The 22,320-nt window shown below is 49.9% G+C and overlaps 1 protein-coding gene and 1 long non-coding RNA gene across 2 annotated transcripts; both read left to right on the top strand.

Annotated features, from left to right (window-relative positions):
- The first annotated feature begins 583 nt into the window (after nt 1–583).
- LOC130479938 (uncharacterized) lies at nt 584–6,591 on the top strand. The gene is made up of 3 exons (XR_008933401.1): nt 584–739; nt 2,661–2,738; nt 6,479–6,591. It is a non-coding gene; the product is annotated as an uncharacterized LOC130479938 (long non-coding RNA).
- Nucleotides 6,592–6,607: 16 nt separating this feature from the next.
- Nucleotides 6,608–22,126, top strand: LOC130480837 (5'-3' exonuclease PLD3-like). Its single transcript, XM_056853460.1, has 10 exons — nt 6,608–6,766; nt 9,031–9,122; nt 11,166–11,349; nt 12,567–12,681; nt 15,686–15,813; nt 15,939–16,139; nt 17,913–18,052; nt 18,346–18,511; nt 20,582–20,681; nt 21,927–22,126. Exons 1-10 carry the CDS (start codon nt 6,608–6,610, stop codon nt 22,124–22,126), a joined length of 1,485 nt encoding a protein of 494 aa, XP_056709438.1.
- Nucleotides 22,127–22,320: the final 194 nt, after the last annotated feature.

Here is a 22,320-nt window from a genome sequence, read left to right as displayed (position 1 = left end):
TGGCCGCTTTGGCCATTGGACTCTATGGCATTGAAGTCCCTCCCCTCTCCAAACCCCGCCCTCCTTAGGATCCAGCCCTAGAGTAGGCTGCAAGCCATTGTTGGGACATTTTTGGCTGTAACATTAAGGTGCACTCTGTACCTACTATAAATATTATCAAGATTGTAGTTGAAACATCTGGATGTAATTGGTTTGTTATGGTTTGTGTGTCTTGTGATATGTATATGTATGTATAGGATTAGTAGTTGTGCACATATTGGATTGTTTATAGATAAAATTGGATGTTGAATATATTTTTGATATTGTGAAGTGTTGTATTGTGGCCATTCTATGTGACTTCAGTTACGCTGTTCCTATCGCATAGGTTGATGTTATGTTTAGTTCTATAGATTCCCAGAATTCAGCCAGTTCCACTCAAATCAGATCAGTCATAGTTTCCCTTCTATCCCTTTTCCCCACCACATCCAGAGGGACAGCTCAAGGAGAAATGGGTTTGGGGCCTTCCTTGACACATTTGTATGCGCACTCTCAGTTGCAGGTTTCAAAGGAGTTCCAACACTCAAAGGAGAGGAGCATTGCTGACATTCTTCAGCCCCGGGAGAGCATCAGAGCTCACAGACAAGTTATCCCAACTAAGGAGCCGTCACCTCCTCCTCCATCCAGTGGTCCTCTGTTGGTATCAGGACTAGAAGCTCCAAAGGATAGCAAGCAAGCCATGCTGGAAAAAGATAATCTGTTGGTGAGTCCTGACACCCAATTTTGGCAGGTTCGGATTTGGGGTTTTGTTGAGGTCTGTTTCCCGACTAGTGTTTTGTTTCACCTTAGCTTTTTTATCACAGCATGGTTTTGGGGAACATCCACATGATGTCATCCCCTGTCCATCCTGCTTCTGTGATCCCCCCCACTTTGCTGCGGTCTTTCCAAAACCTAGTGTGGTGGAAAGATCTCAGTCAATGCACCATTGGATGCCATGTAGATGGGAAAGTGTACCTTTCTACAGGTCCTACCATTTTCCTTAGCTCAGCCCTCACATCATTCTCTGGCACCATCACCGGATAACTAATTGACATTTTACTGTAGTGTTATAAGTCTCTAGTGCTTTTCCTTTTGGAGATATAAGGGAAATTGTGGATGCTGCACATTTCCCTTTATAGCTTGGCAATGAAAAGGGCTAAAGGCTTACTGTTTGGAAAATGAAAGCTGGGAACTACTGCACTGGTGTAAAAGGTCATTATAATGCTGAAGTTATATAGCAATTCCTGATTTTTTTAAAGGTGGAGGGGGGAAATGGTGGCAGCAAGATATGGAGGCAAGAAAAGTCTGGGGAATGCTACTGAGTCAATGTCCCATTCCGACTGCCATGGCTTCTGCATTCTGCATCACAGAGAAGCAGCTATAGTAAGCAACAGAGATGGCCGGAGACATCTTGGTCCTTGAAATTGAAAATTCAGGTGCTAACTTAGATGTGATGCGGGAAGCACCTGGAGGCGCTTTTCATTGTAAAGCCAGTCAGCCAGTGTGTGTTTGTGTGTTAATCTGATGGGAGGTAATGAAAGTACTTAATCTTTCTCTGCTAACGCTCACTCTCTTCAAACTGCTTTCCTCCTCACAGGGAAAAAGATATGAGGCTGTGTCTTTCCAGGTGGAAAGACAGCTGGGCAGGGAATGACTTTGACTGGGGGGGGGGGAATTAACCCCCCCGACTGCTGCTCTGATAAGATTCAGAGCCCTTCTGTAGCTGCTGTGTTGTTGTTTTTAAAGCTTGTTGAGAGATGCTTTTGAATCACATCTTGTTTGGCTTTAACATGGAGCACAGTTTACGGGGATCTGCACAAGCTCCATTGGGAGACAGAATAGTCCTGCGCAGCTATCATTTGTTTCAGTGGGGTTTGTGCAGGATAATTTCCCGATGGATTGTGGCCCCAGGCCCGTAAGTTAGATCTAGGGTTGCCCAGCCTCCAGGTGGGGCCTGGAGATCTACGGGAATTACAACTGATCTCCAGACTACAGAGTTCACTTTCCCTGCTGAAAAGGGCTGCTTTGGAGGGTGGACTCTATGGAATTATTTGCCACTGAGGTCCCTTCCCTCCCTTCCCCACGCCCCACCCCCCACTGGCTCAACCCCCAAATCTCCAGGAATTTCCCAGCCAGGAGTTGGCAAGCCTAGATTTTGCTTTGCTTCGTTTAACGGCACCTGACATTCTGAATCAGGTGCTTTGGCTTGCCTCTGCCTGGCAGCTCTTCAAGAGGCAGAATTATGGCCTTCTAAGTCTTCTGGCAGCAGTCTGATACGCACAGATTGAGAAGGTGAACCAGGCCTTTAGGAGTATCTGTCACTTTGATGTCTGTGGGTCAGGCTGCTGTTACAGGTAGGGTTGCCAGGTCCCTCTTCGCCACCGGCGGGAGGTTTTTGGGGCAGGGCCTGAGGAAGGCGGGGTTTGGGGAGGGGAGGGACTTGCCATGGAGTCTAATTGCCAGAGCATCCATTTTCTCTAAGTGAACGGATCTCTTATCAGCTGGAGATCAGTTGTAACAGCAGGAGATCTCCAGCTAGTACCTGGAGGTTGGCAGCCCTAGTTACAGGCACAGAAAATAAAGATGGCCACCACAGCTGGGTGCGTTGAATGGACAAGAAGACATACCTCCATTTTCCTTTTCAGTCCCCTTTTGTCAGGCTGAAGAGACTGGACATCCCACAGGAAGAGGAGCCTTCCCCACACCAAAAAAGCCCCGAAGAGGTAACCAGGGCAGAATGAAATGGGTGCGAATCAGGGGCCTTTTGGAAGTACAATTTATCTGAGGAAAACTCTGCCGTCTTCTCGTCCTCTGTAGGGTTGCCAGCATGAGGCTAGCAACTGATGGGGTGTGTGTGTGTGAGCTTGCTAGTGATGTTATTACATCACCAGCAACATGCTGATGTCACTGCATCGCTGACGATGCTCTAGCATTCAGCCCAAACTCTGTGGTTTAACCATAGAGTTTTGACTGAATGCTGCAGTGATGCTCTGATGTCAGGAGGCTGGCCATCCCCCCCCTCCCTTTTACCCCTATTTTTCTCCCTCCACCCAGCTGAGCAGTGGCAGGAAGGGCCCACTGGTGGCGGGAGATCCCCCACCCCAGTGGGGAAATGGCAGCCCTAGACTGATCAGGCAAAGTTTTGTTGAAGTTGCAGGCGTAGCAGAGTGGGAAAGGATTAACCTGGTGAATTTCTACCTTCCAGGAACAGGAGCCATGGCTGGCGGAAAACTGTAGCAGTTCTGATGCTCAGCTGTCTAACATTTCATGCAGAAGGTCACTACTTGAGGGCAGCCCCCCCCCCATTACACAAGCCCGCTACACATGGCATTATGCATGTTGAAATAAACATGAATGGGAGGAAGAGCACGAGCATACTGAACCTGCCCATTCCACCTATGCACAATTGCTGGCTCATGAGCACAGAGGGCCAGTCTACACATCACAAAGTCCTTTTGTCCGTTGGGGAGTGGCACAAGGCTCCGACATGCCACTTTGGGCTCTGTTGCTCAGGTGACTACATGTAATTTTTGCAGCACAGCCCACTAGGGTTGCCAACCTCCAGGTGGTTAGTGAAAAAAGACAGCAGTATAGTTCATATAACAACAGTGGTATTTATATCTTAACCCCTCAAAATAAATGAATGCAACAAATTATATACAGTGTATAAGGCAATACACAACTTAGGCATACAAGTCCAATTAGGACACAATTGCTGAAATGTATGTACAATGACAACATTAATAAAATTAATTCATATTAATTCAGCATCTTGTGGTTCCGGTCTTTTCTAGAGGTGCACTTCTTTACAGAGTTCCAGGTAAATCTCTGTTTCGGCTTAGAAGCCTTCCTCAGGGACCAACTCTAGCTGTTAGTACTTAGCCACTAACAGCTAGCGTTGGTCCCTGAGGAAGGCTTCTAAGCCGAAACAGAGATTTACCTGGAACTCTGTAAAGAAGTGCACCTCTGGAAAAGACCGGAACCACAAGATGCTGAATTAATATGCATTAATTTTATTCATGTTGTCATTGTACATACATTTCAGCAATTGTGTCCTAATTGGACTTGTATGCCAAAGTTGTGTATTGCCTTATACACTGTATATAATTTGTTGCATTCATTTATTTTGAGGGGTTAAGATATAAATACCATTGTTGTTATATGCACTATACTGCTGTCTTTTTTCACTAATTAACTTACAGCAGGCTAACCTTAGTTTGCTAAACCTCCAGGTGGTGGCTGGAGATCTCCTGCTATTACAACTGATCTCTGTGCGACAGAAATCAGTCCCCCTGGAGAACATGGCCACTTTGGCAATTAAACTCTGTGGCATTGAAGCCCCTCCCCTCTCCAAACCCCACCCTCCTGAGACTTCACAAGGGTTGCCAGGTCCCTCTTCGCCACCAGCGGGAGGTTTTTGGTGTGGAGCCTGAGGAGGGTGGGGTTTGGGGAGGGGAGGGACTTCAATGCCATAAAGTCCAATTGTCAAAGTGGCCATTTTTTCCAGGGGAACTGATCTCTATCGGCTGGAGATCAGTTGTAATAGCAGGAGATCTCCAGCTACCATTTTTGCATTACAACATGCAAAAATAAGAAAATTACAAACATGTGCGGCTCAGACTTATTTTTGCATGTTGTAATGCTTGATTTTGTTTCATTAAGCATGATGTAATGCTTTATTTCAATATAAGTTTTGTGATGTAATTCCAGTTGGATTTTATTTGGAGCCTTTCGTGCTGCTAATTTCCACAACGACGTTATATACGGCACAGGTTTTCTATTGATATTGTACCACCTGGAGGTTGGCAGCCCTAGGAGAGAGCAATCCCCACCTCCCCAGGAGCAGGGCAGGTGTGGCTGGGGAGGTGGGGATCAGCAGGTGGTGATGAAGGGTGGGGCTAGACTAGCATAGACTAGACTCCAGGTATTTCCCAACCAGGGGAAACTGATCTCTGTTCCCTGGAGATGAGCAGGATATCTCCAGCCCCCACCTAGAGGATGGCAACTTTAAAATGGGCTCCCATAAGAGGCTAAGGAGGAAGGAAGGAAGGGTGCATGAGAGGAGCTGCTGTCCTGGGACATAAAGCGAATCAGGTGAAGCAACATCCTTCTCTTCCCATTCTGAGGTAGAGTTTGTAGGTTGCCCTGGCCACCAGCAGTTAAGGGTTGCCATATCCCGGTTGGGAAACTTCTGGAGATTTGGGGGTGGAGCCTGAGGAGGAGAGGGACCTCAGTGCGGTACAATGCCAGAGAGTCGACCCTCCAAAGCATCCATTTTCTCCAGAGGAACTGATCTCTGTAGTCTGGAGATGAGCTGTAATTCCGGAGGGTCCCCAGGTCCAACCTGGAGGCTGGCATCCGTATTCTGAAGCTTGGGAGACCCACCAAAGGGACCCAGCAGAACAGCTGAGGGCTGGCCAACAGAGCTGGAGAGGCTCACCGAAACAAAGTCCTCTTACCGTCCCCCGCAAAACATGCAAGCTTTGCATGTAGATTTGCCCTGGAGTCTGCATATGTAGGAAGTGATCTGAAATGTTTGCAATGTGGGTAGACATCATCCTCATGAGCTGGATGTTTTGTGTATGTGGGGCACTGGGGCTAATTTCTGTTTATACACATCGATTTCAGTGCACATAGTGTGCATGTGTAGAGTGATGCATCTACTCCACCTGTGTGTAAATGTAATGAACACTCCACCTTCTTTATGCTCTATCGGTTTATTCTCCAATAAGCTATCATCTGCTGATAAAAACTAAGACAGAGCTTCTTTTCAAAGGCACATTTGAAAAACATAAATCATGGGGAGGGGCTGTGGCTCAGAGGTAGAGCATCTGCTTGGCATGCAGAAGGTCCTGGGTTCAATCCCTGGCATCTCCAGTTAAAGGGACTAGGCAAGTAGGTGATGGGAAAGACCTCTGCCTGAGACCCTGGAGAGTCGCTGCCGGTCTGAGTAGACAATACTGACTTTGATAGGGTCTGATTCACTGTAAGGCAGCTTCACGTGTTCATCAATTCAAATTATACCTTAACTGCTGCAGGCTATGAATCGGCACATGCATTAATGCTCATATGTGTTCGTTGACAAGCACATGTGCTACAGACAAAATGCTCCTATCCTCCATTGAGAGGAAGCTGAACCCTGAACGTTCACAATTCACACCACGTTTTAACAAGACATCCCCCCCAAACAAAAACAAAAGCAAAATTTGGGCAGCAATTTATCCGGCAGAGATGCCAGATAACCAGAACCGTCCTTCTAGCTGGAGCATGTGACGTACCTCCTCTTTCTATTTTGGGAGGCAGTTGTTGAAGTGTGCAAGGTAGGTGGGCATTCAGCCATGCTGCCAGTACCATTTGGGGCCTTTACGCATTCTTTTTGTCTGTCCCTGGAGGACAGTGCCCCTTGAGTCATGCCTCACTCAGAGTGAGAAAGAACAGCCTTCTGGTCCACTTCTCCTCACAGCTGCAGGACCCGAATGTCGAATGGGAAGTGGTGAAAGACCAGCGAGCCCGGCTGCGGGTCCTGGAGACCAGACCGCAGAGCGCAGAAGAGAGGACAGCGGTGGAACAGGAGGCGCCCAGCTGGCAAGGCATGGTGGTAAACAGGACTCTTAGGAAGCAGACCAGGGTGGGGCCTGCCCCTCGGCTGTGGGGCTCGGCATCGCAAGCCCAAGCCAGGAAGGAGGCCGAGCCTCACAAGCTGCTGAGTTCGGTTTTGCCACCCAAAGCAGCCGGCCAAAAGTGGACCAAGGTATCGGAAAAATATTATTTCCATTGGTTCTTGAGCCCCGGGGAGTTCTCCAGTATGTTCTGTTGAAATGAATATGCCCCCCCGCATGGAGGCCCCACTTCAAAAAGGATGTGGACGGAATGGAGCGGGTGCAGAGGAGAGTGACGAGAATGATCAGGGGCCTGGAGACCAAGCCCTACAAGGAAAGGCTGCCTTGGAGTTGCCACTCTCTAGATGCACATTTCCCCCATCCGAATTCTCAAAACTCTGCATGGGGGCTTATTGTTGAGTTTTGAGAATTTGGATGGAGAAAATGTGCATCTAGAGAGTGGCAAGTCCAAGGCAAAACCTCCTCTGCATAAATGGCCCTTGGGACTTGGGAGTGTTTAGTCTGGAGAAGGGGAGGTTGAGGGGGGACATAAATGCTCTCTTAAAATATTTGAAGGGCTGTCACTTAGAGGAGGGCAGGGAGCTGTTCCTGTTGTCAGCAGAGGATAGTATTCACAAGAATAAGTTTAAATTGCAGGCGGAGAGGTACTGTAAGAGTTGTTTGACCGTGGAATCAGCTACCTAGGGATGTGGTGAGCTCCCCCTCACTGGCGGTCTTTAAGCAGAGGCTGAACAAGCACTTGTCAGGGATGCTCTAGGCCAGTGATGGTGAACCTTTTAGAGACCGAGTGCCCAAACTGCAACCCAAAACCCACTTATTCATCGTAAAGTGCCAACACGGCAATTTAACCTGAATACTGAGGTTTTAGTTTAGAAAAAACAACTCCTACGTTAACATCTTATGCTCACAAGCATAAAATGATCCAAACAAAGTAAGGAAAGCAATCCCAAGTGCTTTCATTGATTTAAAATTATTTGGCAGAGAATTCCACACTTTAAGGATTTCATTTTCAGAACTAACTGTACTATCCTTTGTCATCCATAAAATTAAATCATGGCAATGACTGACAAACACCCTTTTCCCCATCTGCATTCTCAAAACTCTGCAGGGGGGCTTATTGTTGAGTTGTGCATCTGAGTGGCAAGTCCAAGGCAAAACCTCCCATTCACAAATGGACAATAACCCCCCCATGCAGTTTTGAGAATCTGGATGGGGGAAATGTGCATCTGAGTGGCAAGTCCAAGGCTAAACCTCCCATACACAAATGGACAATAACCCCCCCCCATGCAGTTTTGAGAATCTGGATGGGGGAAATGTGCATCTGAGTGGCAAGTCCAAGGCTAAACCTCCCATTTACAAATAGACAACAACCCCCCCCCCCATGCAGTTTTGAGAATCTGGATGGGGGAAATGTGCATCTCAGTGGCAAGTCCAAGCGAAAGAGCCGCCCGCCGCCAGGCTCCCCCAAGCCTCCCACTGCCCCGCTCCGCCTCAGCAGCAGCGCCGCCGCCCCACCCAGGTGCCGCTCCAGACCTGCCACCGGCCGCTCATGCTCGGCCCCGAGGGCTGCCCTGCTGGCCACACCGCTACGCCCGCCGAGTCGCCCCCGCCCCTCGACAAAGTTGGCTGCGGCACGGCGGAAACTTGTGCCGAGACCGCGAGGAGGGGCGGAGGAGGGGGACGGGCAGCCAAGGGGGCGGAGGAGGGGGCGGGGGCGACTCGGCGGGCATAGCAGTGCGGCCGGCAGGGCAGCCCTCAGGGCCGAGCATGAGCGGGCGGCGGCGGGTCTGGAGCGGCGCCTGGGTGGGGCGGCGGCGCTGCTGCTGCTGCTAAGGCGGAGCGGGGCGGCAGGAGGCAGATGGCGTCGAGGCCGCGAGGAGGGGGCGGGGGATGGGCGGTGGGGGCGGTGGCTCCACGCATGCCCATAGAAAGGGCTCAGCGTGCCGCTTGTGGCATGCGTGCCATAGGTTCGCCAACACGGCTCTAGGCTGATCCTGCATTGAACAGGGGGTTGGACTAGATGGCCTGTATGGCCCCTTCTAACTCTATGATTGTATTATTCTATAACAGCATGCGTATGTGGGTAGGTGGGCACTGTTTGGATTCTCCAGTGCAGGTCCCAAATGGACTCGGGCAATCCCTCTGTGTGGGCCAACGTTTCTGTTCCTTATGAAGGTGGAGTGGAGCAAACAGGTGTTTCCTGCTACACTCCAGGTGGAAGGAGAGGGTCCTACCCACTTCCTCTCAGCCTCCAAGGGCTGTGTACAGATGCTTGTCAAAAAGAGGTTGCATGTTTTCAGCCCCATTTTTAACCTGTGTGTGACTGTGGCCTCCGTGCTCAGAGGCAGTCTACCTTTGAATGCTAAATGTTGGGGGCAAAGGCTTCTCTTCACAGCCACAGGACCCAAACATCGAGTGGGAAGTGGTGAAAGACCAGCGAGCCCAGCTGCGGGTCCTGGAGACCAGGACAAAGGCCATTACCTTTGTGTGGGTGCCCCCCCCCCAGCAGCCTTTGGTTAGCCACTGTTGGAAAGAAAACACGGGGCTAGCCAGCCCTTCTGACCTGCATAGCCCAGGCTAGCCTGATCTCATCAGATCTTGGAAGCTAAGCAGGGCTGGCCCTGGTCAGTATTTGGATGAGAGACCTCCAAGGATTACACAGAGGCAGGCAATGGCAAACCATCTCTGTCCGTCTCTTGCCTTGAAAACCCTACAAGGTCACCATAAGTTGGTTGCAACTTGACAGCAAATTTTAAAAAGAGGCCGCAGAATTGTCTTTAGGTTCTTATACAAGGGAGGCTTTGACTGTGGTTTCCTAAGTGGGGTGGGCATGGTGACAGAGTCTGAGAATTTCTGCTTGCGGCAGACACAGAGTCTGAGGACTGGCCTTTTGAAAGGAGGGCCCTGTGTGGTTGGCGTGAACGGCAGGCATCTCTTTTCATCCCCTCTCCTCCTCTTCCTTCTCAGCGATCCTTTTCTCTCCCCGGTCTCTGCCTTCTCCTCTTCCTGCTTGTCCTGGGCTTCGCGTGCTGGTTCATCTGGAAACACGGAAGCCCCGTCTCCCTCCTGGAGCTGGCTGCCTACGGGCAGTGGGGACTGAGAGGCATTCCGAGGCTGTGGAGCAGGACAGAGGAATGCAGCACTCAGTGCAGGTAAGGGGTGCTTGTGGGCATGCACTCTGGCCCACCTGGACACAGGTGGTGTAGTGGTTAAGAGCGGTGGACTCTAATCTGGAGAACCAGTTTGGATTCCCCACTCCTTATGAGCGGCGGACTCTAATCTGTAGAACCGGGTTGGTTTCCCCACTCCTCCACAAGAAGCCTGCTGGGTGACCTTGGGCCAGTCACAGTTCACTCTGCACTCTTTCAGCCCCACCTACCTCACAAGGCATCTGGTGCGGACAGGGGAAGGGAAGGCGATTGTCAGCTGCTTTGAGTTGCTTATAAAAACCAACTCTTCTTCACAATTCCAGGGATGACCAATCAAGGAATAACCAGTAAAAGTGGGGGCGGGGGAAAGAAGGGGAAGGACAGGAACAGGAAAAGTACAAAGCGAATAACTTCAGGGATGGGGGCAGGGGTAGGGAGGCCATCTAAGATTAAAACCGTCGCTGTCTTCAACCATAGGCCTGGCAGAACATCTCAGTCTTACAGGCCCTGCGGAATTGAGCCAAGTCCCGCAGGGCCTGGGTCTCACTCGATAGAGAGTTCTGCCAGGTTGGGACCAGAGCTGAAAAGCCTCTGGCTCTGATTGAGGACAACCGGATACTTCTTGGGCCAGGGACCACCAGTAGGTTGTTACCAGCTGAGCATATAGCTCTTTGGAGGGGGGTGTATAGGGGTCCTGCATGTGTTATGGCCCCAGACCGTTTAGGGTTCGCAGTAGCTGCTTTTCATTTTTTTAAAATTGGGAGAGTTACATAGATTTCTGCATAGCATAAGATACTGGTTTTAGAAGAAGGGTCCAAGGTCAGAAAACACCAGAATATATTCATTTATTTTGATTAGAATATTTATATTGTATTTTGAGGCTATCGTAGTTTGGTCACATTATGAGAAGACAAGAGTCACTGGAAAAGACCATCATGCTAGGAAAAGTTGAGGGCAGCAGGAAAAGAGGAAGACCCAACAAGAGGTGGATTGCCTCAGTAAAGGAAGCCACAGCCCTCAATTTGCAAGATCTGAGCAAATCTGTCAAAGATAGGACATTTTGGAGGACTTTGATTCATAGGGTTGCCATGAGTTGGAAGCGACTTGACGGCACTTAACACACAGAGATGTTGTTTGATTGACCATATTCCATGGTAGCTATCAAAGACCCCCCACATCATGAACTGGAACAAATCTTGAAAATGACAGTAGCAAACCAAATAAAATGGCAATCGATCCATCTAACAGTAGTAGCACAAGGATTGCAGGTTTTCAGATCAACCCAAAGGCTCTCTAGGGAGGAGTTGGCTTCTGACTTAGACAAGGTGAACATCCTGGTCCTAATCCTGCCCTTTTCCTCCTCTCCCTTTGTTGGCTCCAGCCTCACGTTGGTGGAGAGCATCCCGGAGAGCTTGGTATACCAACCAAAGGACCCTCGTCATCTGAGCATCTACCAGGCATGGATGGACCTTCTGGCCGGAGCCAACAGCAGCGTAGATATTGCTGCTTTCTACTTTACTCTCAGAGACTCAGATATTAAGATGGAGGATCCCTCTTCTCAGCAGGTCAGTTGTGCTTCTAGGATGCGGCACAGCAGTAGAGGGAAAACATGAAGGCCACATTAGCGCGAACCCTTTGTGGAGGACAAGGGATAGGGTTGCCAGGTCCCTCTTTGCCACTGGCGGGAAGTTTTTTGGGATGAAGCCTGAGGGGGACAGAGTTTGGGGAGGGGAGGGACTTCAGTCCCATAGAGTCCAAATGCCAACGCGGCCATTTTCTGCAGGTGAACTGATCTCTATCGGCTGGAGATCAGTTGTAATATTGGGAGATCTGCAGCCACCACCTGGAGGCTATGCAACAAAAATAAACCAGCACTAGACTAAACCTCTCAACATGTATTGTATATCTTCAATTACAATGTGCAAACACAGCATACAACCTAAAAACATACTATACACATAAGAAAACCCACTCTTACAACAATACAAACCTGAAGAAATAAGTCCGTATAGATCCTCTGTTTACATAAACTTGGACAACTAGCATTTCATCAAGGTTGCAAAGGTAACAAATCATTTTGTCCAAGTTTATGTAAACAGAGGATCTGTACGGACTTATTTCTTCGGTTTTGTATTGTAAGAGTGGGTTTTCCTATGTGTATAGTATGTTTTTAGGTTGTATGTTGTTAAGTGTTTGTTAAGGTTGTATGTTGTTAAGTGTTTGCACATTGTAATTGAAGATATACAATATATGTTGAGAGGTTTAGTATAGTGCTGGTTTATTTTTGTTGCATAGCCTACATACAGCACTGGTGAATTATTTTTTTGAACCACCTGGAGGTTAGCATCCCTAACGAGGGAAGCCCTGTGGCGGAGGTGCCCAACCGGTTCAGCAGGGCTGCTGGCAGGGGGAGACTTACTAATAGGGTTGACAGTTCCGGGTTGAGAAATACCTGGAGATTTTTGTGGGTGGAGCCTGAGGAGGGAAGGGTTTGGAGAGGGACTTCAATGGGGCATAATGCCAGAGACCCCACCTTGCAAAGCGGCCATTTTCTCCAGGGGAACTGGTCTCTGTTGACCTGGAGATCAGAAAAGATCCAAAGCAAGTAATAAAAACTTTTAAAAGAAACAGGGCCTCAGGCAAACCAGCCTTTTCTCATCAACATGGAGCAACATAGAGGTAATAACCCTGAATCTACCTTGCAGGGGTGTTGTAAGTAACACTGAGGAAGTGCAAACTGTGTCATATGAATAGAAACTATTACGGTGCTGTTATTCTGCAGGGCAGAGATGTCTTTGACTCACTGCTGAGCCTGCCTTCTCGAGGGGTGAAGCTCAGCATCGCCGTGAATAGTCCCCAGATGTCCGAGAACGACACAGAGGAGTTGGCCCGCCAAGGTAATAACAGATAATTTCTTAGCAATGACAGTCATCTTCTGAGGTCTTTCGAGAGTCAGTGAGGATTAGTGTAGTGGTTAGAGCATTGGACTACAATGGAAGAAGTATGGGTTCAAATCCCAGAGCTCAGCCATGAAGCTCATTGTGTAACTTTAGGCCAGTTGCTCTCTCTTGGTCTGACCTATCTAATAGGATTGTTGTGAACATAAAATGGGGACGGAGGAGCCTGAACATATTGGAGGAAAGGTAGAATAAAAGTGTACTAGAGATAGGGTTGCAACCTTCAAGTGGTAGCTGGAGATCTCCTGCAATTTCAACTGGTCTCTAGATGACAGAGACCAGTTCTCTTGGAGAAAAAAGCTGCTTTGGAAGGTGGATTCTATGTCATTATATCCCATTGAAGTCCCTCCCCTCCGCAAACCCCGCCCTCCCTAGGCTCACACTCCAGATCTCCAGGTATTTCCCAGCCCGGAGCTGGCAACCCTAACTAGAAAGACAGAGAGATCCATGGGCCCCTGGCTTCTTGAAGTTAGGCAGGTAGTTGCTGGTAGTGGGAATCTTTTGGTTGGGAAAACAGCAGGTGAGTGGGGGGATCAGCCCCCTCCCTCATGTCATGGTTCTCATTCAAATCGTTGCCTCATGTACCAGTGAGAGCCAGCATGGTGTAGTGGTTTGGAGCAGTGGAGTCTGATCTGGAGAACTGGGTTTGATTCCCCCTGCTCGGCCACATGAGCGGCAGAGGCTAATCTGGTGAACTGGATTTGTTTCCCCACTCCTCCACATGAAGCCAGTTGGGTGACCTTGGGCCAGTCACACACTCTCAGCCCCACCTACCTCCCAGGGTGTCTTGTGGGGAGGGGAAGGGAAGGAGATTGTAAGCCGGGTTTGAGTCTTCTTTAAGTGGTAGAGAAAGTCGGCATATAAAAACCAACTCTTCTTCTCCTCCCTCCCTCCCTCCCTTCCAGTGTCTTATATGGTTTGGCCTGAAGACTATGGGTTGGATCCAGACTAAATTTTTGAATGGCAGAATGGGACCTTTCGGTTTCCCCCTTCCAATTGCAGCCCACTGATATCCATGAAATGCTGCTCTGGGGGTAACAGGGACCCCGAGAAATGGAATGAGGGGGTCTGCAGCAGGAAGGGGGAATCAGTGGAAAGCGCCAATCCAGTCTGGCTTTAACCCAACGTTGTAACTGTTGCATCTAGTTGTATTTTTCGAAATCAAATATTTTGGTTCGATTGCTTTTGCTTATTGGGGAGTGGGGGGAATCCCTTTGAGAGATTTGCACAGCATGGTATACTTTCCCCAGTTTTTATGTACTAAATATCAGTCAAATATATTTTGCTAAATCAGATCCCAATAGGTTTACATTGGGAACATTTTCCAGTTCAGAATCCTTCAGAAAACCCACATTGCTGGGGCTAGAGCAGTGATTTTTTTGCTTTCTAGATTAAGAGATTCTTTTCCACATTGATTTGTCTGCCAAGGAGTTTATGCAGATCAGCCATGGAATCTCTTGTCGGGTTTCCAACTGCCTCCAGAAAAAAATGTCCTGTTCCTTTACTAGAGGATTAATGGGACGTTTTTTACCAGATGTTATTTACCTTCATGCCCTGAAAAGCTTCAGCTGCTCATTTCCACGCATTCCCCACTCTCTTAAACGGACAGGACATTTTTCTCCGTGCTTGTATGCAAACCTAAACCTCTGTGTTTTGCAGCGGATTCTGGGAGTGTTCTAGGCCATGCCCACATGCTTTGAAGCATAGCTTTGCAACCCCATGGACCAGAACAGGGGTCCCCAACCTTTCAGAGCTTGCTGCCACCTTTGGAATTCTGACCCAGCATGGAGGGAACCAGGGTTGCCAGCTCGGGTTCTGAAATATCTGGAGATTTGAGGGTGGAGCCTGGGACAGTGGGGTTTAGAGAGGAGAGGTACCCCAGTATGGTACAATGCCATGCAGTCCACCTTTCAAAGCAACCATTTTCTCTGGGAGTAGTGGAATTAATGTTTTAAATAAATAAATACATAATAAGCAGTTTGTGTAGGGTTGCCAGGTCCCTCTTCACCACCGGCAGGTGGATTTTTAGGGCGGATCCTGAGGAGGGTGGGGGAGGGACTTCAATGCCATAGAGTCCAATTGCCAAAGCAGCCATTTTCTCTAGGTGAACTGATCCCTATTGGCTAGAGATCAGTTGTAATAGCGGGAGATCTCCAGCTACTACCTGGAGGTTGGCAACCCTAAATTTGTGTAATTTGGAGATGGGATGTAATTCCAGAAGATCTCCAGTCCCCATCTGGAGATTAGTACAAAATCAGTATAGGATTCAAACAATCACTGTATGAACAAATCACATATAACAAGGGTAATCAATATAAAGCAATATAATATGGTTCTATAGAGGCTTTGCAAAAGGGTGCATTCAAAATACTAGTATGCAAATACAAAAACCTCACAAACTAATTGCCATATAGTAACAAAGTCCCAAAGGGACTGAAAACGTGGTTGTGATTCAAAGTCCCCATCTGGAGATTGGCAACCCTAGTGGGCACATCCACAAAATGGCTGCTGCACAGCTTACCTTCAGTCACACTGTGAAAATCCTTGAACTGTGGCAGCAGCTGCTGCCAAACCAGCATTTTTTTAAAAATCTGCACAGCCAATCAGATCTCCAATGTCCCATCAGAAGCCTTGCTAGACAAAAGGCCCACTTGGCCCCTCCCACTTGCTAGAACATTTGACGGGCACTAGGAAAGAAGTCAGTGGACACGAGGGTGTCCATGGGCACCATGTTAGGGAGCCCTGGCCTAGAAACTTGCTGAATTTGGTTCCCAATATCAAACTATGCATATTATTGTGGAAAATACAGAGCCCTGTGATTAAGGCAACCTAGAATGCCTCTTGGTTCTTTCTCTGCCGATTTTGGCCCCTGAAACGGATGAGGGACGAAGAACGGGGGCCATTTGCCAGAGTGAATTGAATGTATTCCCTTCGTCCTCCACAGGTGCAGACATACAATCTGTGAACATGAAGAGTTTGACCGGGGGAATCGTGCACACCAAGTTGTGGGTGGTAGATCAGAAGCACGTCTACATAGGCAGCGCCAACATGGACTGGCGCTCGCTCACTCAGGTACCTTCTGGGTGAGGGGGTGGAGCATGGGGGCGGGGGGTGATCGCTCCAGAGAAGCACTTCTGCCCGAGGGGAGGTTGGCTGGAGCGAGAGAGGCCATCTTTGGGGTGTTCTTTGCGCGACAGGTCAAGGAGCTGGGTGCAGTCCTGTACAACTGCAGCTGTCTGGCTCAGGATCTGGGCAAGATCTTTGCGATGTACCGCATGCTGGGAGGAGAAGGGGCGTCCATTCCTGGAGCGTGGCCAGCCAGCCTTGCAGCCGAGTCCAGCCTGAGCAGCCCCCTGAAGCTGCAACTCAACGGCATCAGTGCAGAACTCTACATTTCCGTAAGCCTGGCTATTGTCCCGCTCTCTTCATTCCCTTGAGCAGCAGGAAGCCCCAGGGTAGGTCAGTTTCACTGCAAGGAAAGAGCCCAGGAAACCACATGAACACACATGACGCTGCCTTATACTGAATCAGAGCCTTGGTCTATCAAAGTCAGTATTGTCTACTCAGACCGGCAGCAGCTCTCCGGGGTCTCAGGCAGAAATCTTTCCTATCATCTTTGCCTAGTCCCTTTAACTGGAGATGCCGAGGATTGAACCTGGGACCTTCTGCGTGCCAAGCAGGTGCTCTTCCACTGAGCCACAGCCCTTCCCAAACCCTTTCTGTACTATCAGATTCTACACTGATATACGAGTTGAGCAGGTGGGGCAGCAAGCAGAGTCCCAGGCAGGCAGTGTTCATCTTGAAAGTAGTCAGCAGTCCCCCAAAAACATGACTGCACCCTCGGTAGAGATGCCAGCCTCCTGGCAGGACCAGGGGAACCCCCCGATTTACAGCTCATCTCCAGACTACAGAGATCAGTTCCCCTGGAGAAAATTGAGGCTTTGGAGGGTGGACTCTATGGCACTATACCCCACTGAGGTCCCTGTCCTCCCCAGGTGCCACCCCCAAATCTCCAGGAGTTTCCCAACCTAGATCTGGCAGCCCTAATCCTTGCCAGCCTCCCGAGACTGCAAACATTCAAGTGTGGTGTAGTGGTTAAGAGCAGAGGTTTGGAGTGGTGGACTTTGATCTGGAGAACCGGGTTTGATTCCCCATTCCTCTACATGAGCGGCGGAGGCTAATCTGGTGAACTGGATTTGTTTCCCCACTCCTACACATGAAGCCAGCTTGGGTGACCTTGGGCTAGTCACAGCTCTCTTAGAGCTCTCTCAGCCCCACCAACCTCACAAGATGTCTGCTGTGGGGAGGAGAAGGGAAGGTGATTGTAAGCCGGTTTGACTCTTCCTTAAGTGATAGAGAAAGTCAGTGTATAAAAAACCAACTCCTCTTCTTCTTCCTTTCTTGCCGATCAGAATGGCCAATCGATTTCTTTCAATCTCAGCCCAGGCAGGTGAGCCAGTGTGGTGTAGCGGTTAGAGTATTGGACTGGGATTCGGGACACCCAGGTCTGAATCCCCACTCTGCTGTGGGAGCTCGCTGGGTGACCTTGTTCCAGTCACGCACTCTTGGCTTGACCTACCTACAGGGTTGTTGTGGTGACAAAAAGGGAGGCGAGGAGAATGGTGTAAGCCGCTTTGGGTTACCATCGAGGAGAAAAGCGGGATATAAATGAAGTAAGTAAATAAATAAACCCTGCTAGCTTAGAGTAGCTACCAAAGGCAAAGAGGAAGAAGAAAAAGAAATTTCAGTTAGAGCGGTTCCTCAGTGGAAGAGGCTTCCTCGGGAGGTGGTAGGCTCTCCTTCCCTGGAGGTTTTTAAGCAGAGGTTAGATGGCCATCTGTCAGCAATGCTGAGTCCATGACCTTAGGCCAGTTCATGAGAGGGAGGGCATCTTGGCCTTCTTCTGGGCACGGAGTATGGGTCACTGAGGGTGTGTGTGTGGGGGAGGTAGTTGTGAATTTTCTGCATTGTACAGAGGGTTGGACTAGATGACCCTGGTGGTCCCTTCCAACTCTATGATTCTAAAGGCCTCCCTGTCCCTGACTCCCTGGAGGGCCATTGCTAGGCAGGTCACTGAATCTTGTATGTTCAGGGGCTCCTCTGAAAAGGGGGCCGGGATGTCTCTCCTTCTCCCTACCAATGCTGTGCTTTATTTATTTATTTGGTTGCAGAGTTCCCCACCAGCCCTGTGTTCAGCAGGCCGCACCTCCGATCTCACGGCTATTGTGCAGACGATCGAGGATGCCCAGGCTTTCGTCTACATTGCTGTGATGGACTATGAGCCGCAGTGCTCATTCTGCAAACCCAGGAGGTGTGAGCAGGGGGTGTAGTAGCTGAGAGGGGGGGCTAAAAGAACCACAGGACCTCTTTTGCTTTTTCTGAGAACAAAGGGGAATTGAGCACTTTTACACATGCCAAATAATGCACTTTCAATCCACATGAAAACCTTCCAAATACTCTTTGGATTCTGTGAACAGAAAGCCAGATCTAGTGGTAACGTCATATTTGCAATCAGCCAATTTCTGTTTTGAGGATCACCAGCTGGGGTTTCCTCTAATGCTGCTGTGCGCCTCTAATGCTGCTGTGCATGCTTCACCCCCATAGGTTCTGGCCTGTTATTGATGACGCCTTGCGTGCTGCAGCCTGTGACAGAAGGGTAAATGTGCGCCTCCTCATCAGCTGTTGGTCCCACTCGCATCCTGCCATGTTTGTCTTCCTGGAGTCGCTCAGCATCCTCAGCCAGGAGCCACTGAGCTGCCCCATCGAGGTGGTGAGTCCTGGGACCAAAGCGGGAAAGCTACGAAGGGACTTCTGTCGTGGACATTTTTCATGATCCAGATGTGCACTGCTTGGCTTCTGCAGGTCCTGTTTGGAGAGCCACCGCCAGTCAGACTAGGCATGGGGATGCTGTCTCCTTTTGCTACCACTCGTCTGCTTCCCCAGCCCTTTTTTGCACACCCGAATGCATTAGATGTCAGAAGCTAAGCAGGGTCGGTCCTGGCTAGTACTTGCATGGGAAACCACCAAGGGATACCAGGGTTGCTATTCAGAGGAAAGCAATGGCAAACCACCTCTGTCAGTCTCTTACCTTGAAAACCCTACGGCAGGGGTATCAAACTCATTTGTTACGAAGGCCAGATACGACATAAATGTCACTTGGCCGGGGCATCCCTCGCCAGCCCAGACTGGGAGTGGGGGAGCTGCCTCGGATGGTTTGCGGGCCAGATAAGAGCTTTCAAGGGGCCAGATCTGGCCAGCGGGCCTTACGTTTGACACCCTTCCCTATGGGGTCACTATAAGTTGGCTGCGACTGGATCGCACTTTACAGACAGATGCATTGGGCATTGACAAGCCCCTGACTCTCCTCAGGAGCGCCCTCCCCTTTGGGCCAGTAGCCTGTTGGATAAGACCACTGCCTCATTTTACAGACCAATTATAAGAATTACCGAGATAATGCCTTGCGTTTGATCGCTCTGAAGCTCTAAATCGGTGCCAACATAAGCATAGTGGGCTAACTGAGAACAATGGTGGTGGAAAGTGCTTCTGCCCTCTTGGCTATAAGGCAGAGTTACTTAAGAGAGTTTTGGAGGGCAGCCTTAGCCTGGCCAAAATGGGGCTGTCCTCCTGGTGGGGCACATGGTGTTTCTAGAAAGGTTTGAAGGTACAGTATGTCTCTTTTAGCGTTTGTTGTTATCCACTTGTTTTTATACATCACGTTTTTAAACTGCCTTAGCCCACTTGTCCATCTTGGCCCAGTACTGTCTCCTCTGACAGGCAGCCATTCTTCAGAGTCTCAGACAGAGAGAGGTCTCTCTCAATACCATCTACTTGAGAGCCTTTAACCCAGGGGTGGGGAACCTTTTTTCTGCCAAGGGCCATTTGCACATTTATGACATCATTCAGGGGCCATACCAGGTGTAGATCTGCCGGTGGGGGGGGAAGAGGCAAGGGTTGCCAGGTCTCCAGCCACCACCTGGAGGTTGGCAACCCCAGGGGAGGCCACACAGAGAAGGCCTGCAGGGTGCCCCCACTCCCCCCTCCCAGGCGGAAGGGCAGCCAGCAGTGGGCCCGAGCAAACGAGGTGCCAGGGAGGCGCAGCCCACAGTTGATCGGTAAGGGAGGAAGGAAAACAAAGAGGAAAAGGGAGGGAGAGAGAAAGGGAGAAAGCAATGGAGAGAAAGAAAGAAAAGGACGGAGGGAGACAAAGAAAAGGACGGAGGGAGACAAAGACAGAAAAAGGGAGAGAAAGGAGAAAGAGTGACAGAAAAAGAGGAAGAAAAGAGAAAAGCCTTCCCCCACACACACACACACCCGCGCACGCTGGCCCCACGCGACCGGGCCCTAGCCTCTCCTGCCCACACAAACCCGGCGGCGCACAGAGCCCCCGCGACCGGGCCCCAGTCTCCATGCCCTCTCCTCCCCAGAGTCCACAAAAGGCCCCCCCGAAGCCCAATCAGCTCCTGCATGCATGCTCTGCCGCCGGGAGCCGCCAGCCTCTTTCCCCCTCCCTCTCGCTGCTCAACAGCCGACAGTCGGCGAGAGGAGGTCCAAAGGGCGCCGCAGCGCTGCTGTAAGCCGTGGTGCCAGGAACACCCTCTGGGAGGGCCGGCCTGCGCCTCGCCTCTGCAGCAGGGTCCCAGAGCTCCCGAGGGCCACAAAAAATGTCCTCGGGGGCCGCATATGGCCCCCGGGCCTGAGGTTCCCCACCCCTGCTTTAACCGGAAACAGTGGGAATTGAGCCTGGGACCTTTGGCACGCCAAGCACATGCCCTGCCGTTCAGCCTCAGCCCCTCCCTTGAAAATGACCCCCACTACACTGTAATGTCTGTTTTCCTTTCAGAAACTTTTTGTTGTTCCTGGAGAGGGAGAGCAACCACCGATCCCGTACGCACACGTCAATCACAACAAGTACATGGTGACTGACCGCCTGGCCTACATTGGTATGTACCTCTCTTGAGTAGGGTTGCCAGCTCCGGGTTGGGAAATACCTGGAGATTTTGGGGGTGGAGCCTGAGGAGGTTGGGGTTTGGGGAAGGGAGGGACTTCAGTGGGGTATAATGCCACAGTGTCCACCTTCCAAAGTGGTCATTTACTCCAGGTGACCTGATCTCTGTCGCCTGGAGATCAGTAGTAATCCCAGGAGATCTCCAGCCACCACCTGAAGGCTGGCAGCCCTATCTCAGAGCCCTCTCATCATCTCCATTTGCTGTCAGGATGGCTAGGGCTACCTCGGCAAGAGTGTTTTCCTCTGAAAGAACGTTAAGGCCTGGATAATCTTTCCTGGAAATGTTTATTTATTTAGGAATGTTTAAGGCTGGGAAAGAACTATTTTATTTTAACGCATTTGTACCCCACTTTTCTCCCCAATGGGGACCCAAAATGGCTTAAAACATTCCCCCCTTCTCCATTTTTATCCTCACAACTGCCCTGTGAGGTAGGTTAGGCTGAGAGTGTGTGACTGGTCCAAGGTCATCCAGCAAGTTTCTATGGCAGAATGGAGATTTGGCACCTGGGCCGCCCAGATCCTAGTCCGACACTTTAACCATTACACCATGCTGGCTCTCAGATAGGCTTGGGAGGTGCCAGGAGTCTCGAACCAAAGACTTTAGCAGTGGGACTCAAGCATTTACATAAAAGCCCTTTGAGCTGAGAGGCAGGGTATAATATTTTTAAAATAACTGTTAACTAATTCTCTTTTTGCTATTTCACTGCCAGCTGGTAGTGGTCCACGCTCACTGCGGTAGACTAATTTACTCTTTGGAGTGCCTTTTAAAGATAAAATTGTTGTTCACAAATGTACAGGTGGAGGTAGTGGGAACGAAGCATGCCAGCAGGCAATTGTTCATGTAACATCAGCCCAGCCTGCCAATTAGGGTTGCCAACCTCCAGGTACTAGCTGGAGATCTCCTGCTATTACAACTGATCTCCAGCCGATAGAGGTCAGTTCCCCTGGAGAAGGCCTCTTTAGCGATTGGACTCTATGGCATTGAAGTCCCTCCCCTCCCCAAACCCCGCCCCCCTAACGTTCCGCTCCAAAAACCTCCCGCCAGTGGCGAAGAGGGACCTGGCAACCCTACTGCCAATTTTCCCAGTGCCACCTTCTGGATGACTTCCTGTGCTCTTGATCCTGCAGGAAGCTCTTAATTCTGCGTGGGTTATGTTTGGGCGTCCCTTTGTCCCTCCAGGTACCTCCAACTGGTCCGAAGATTATTTTACCAAAACTACAGGGGTGGGGCTGATAGTCAACCAGAGCAACCATGACAGTATTACAGCAGGCCAGGAATTCACCCTGCGCCAACAGCTGGAGCAGGTGTTCCTCCGGGACTGGGATTCTTCCAACATTGTGCCACTCAGCCGTCATAGGAGTTGCACTCAGATAAATTAGGACAGCGGATGGCCCTGCCTTGAACACCCTGGCTGTGGGCTTCCCAACAGCATCTGATCGGCTGCTCTTGGAAGCAGGAGGCTGGACTACTCGGACCTTTTGACCTGAACCTGCGAGACTCTCGTGATGTTCTTAAGTATCCACCAATCGGCAAATCCTCATGGAACGGACCAGGCATCCTGCGATGAGCAACC

Source organism: Euleptes europaea, chromosome 7, assembly GCF_029931775.1.
Source record: "Euleptes europaea isolate rEulEur1 chromosome 7, rEulEur1.hap1, whole genome shotgun sequence".
NCBI lineage: Eukaryota > Metazoa > Chordata > Lepidosauria > Squamata > Sphaerodactylidae > Euleptes > Euleptes europaea.
Note: the sequence above shows the minus strand (reverse complement) of the source record. Positions and strands in the feature narration are given on the sequence as shown.

Excerpts from the sequence above, each read along its gene's own strand:
- LOC130480837 (XM_056853460.1), top strand. The coding sequence starts at position 6,608 with ATGGTGGTAAACAGGACTCTTAGGAAGCAGACCAGGGTGGGGCCTGCC. Across the intron at positions 16,140-17,912 it reads GTGCAGAACTCTACATTTCC|AGTTCCCCACCAGCCCTGTG; the intron begins GTAAGCCTGGCT and ends ATTTGGTTGCAG. Across the intron at positions 20,682-21,926 it reads TGACCGCCTGGCCTACATTG|GTACCTCCAACTGGTCCGAA; the intron begins GTATGTACCTCT and ends TTGTCCCTCCAG.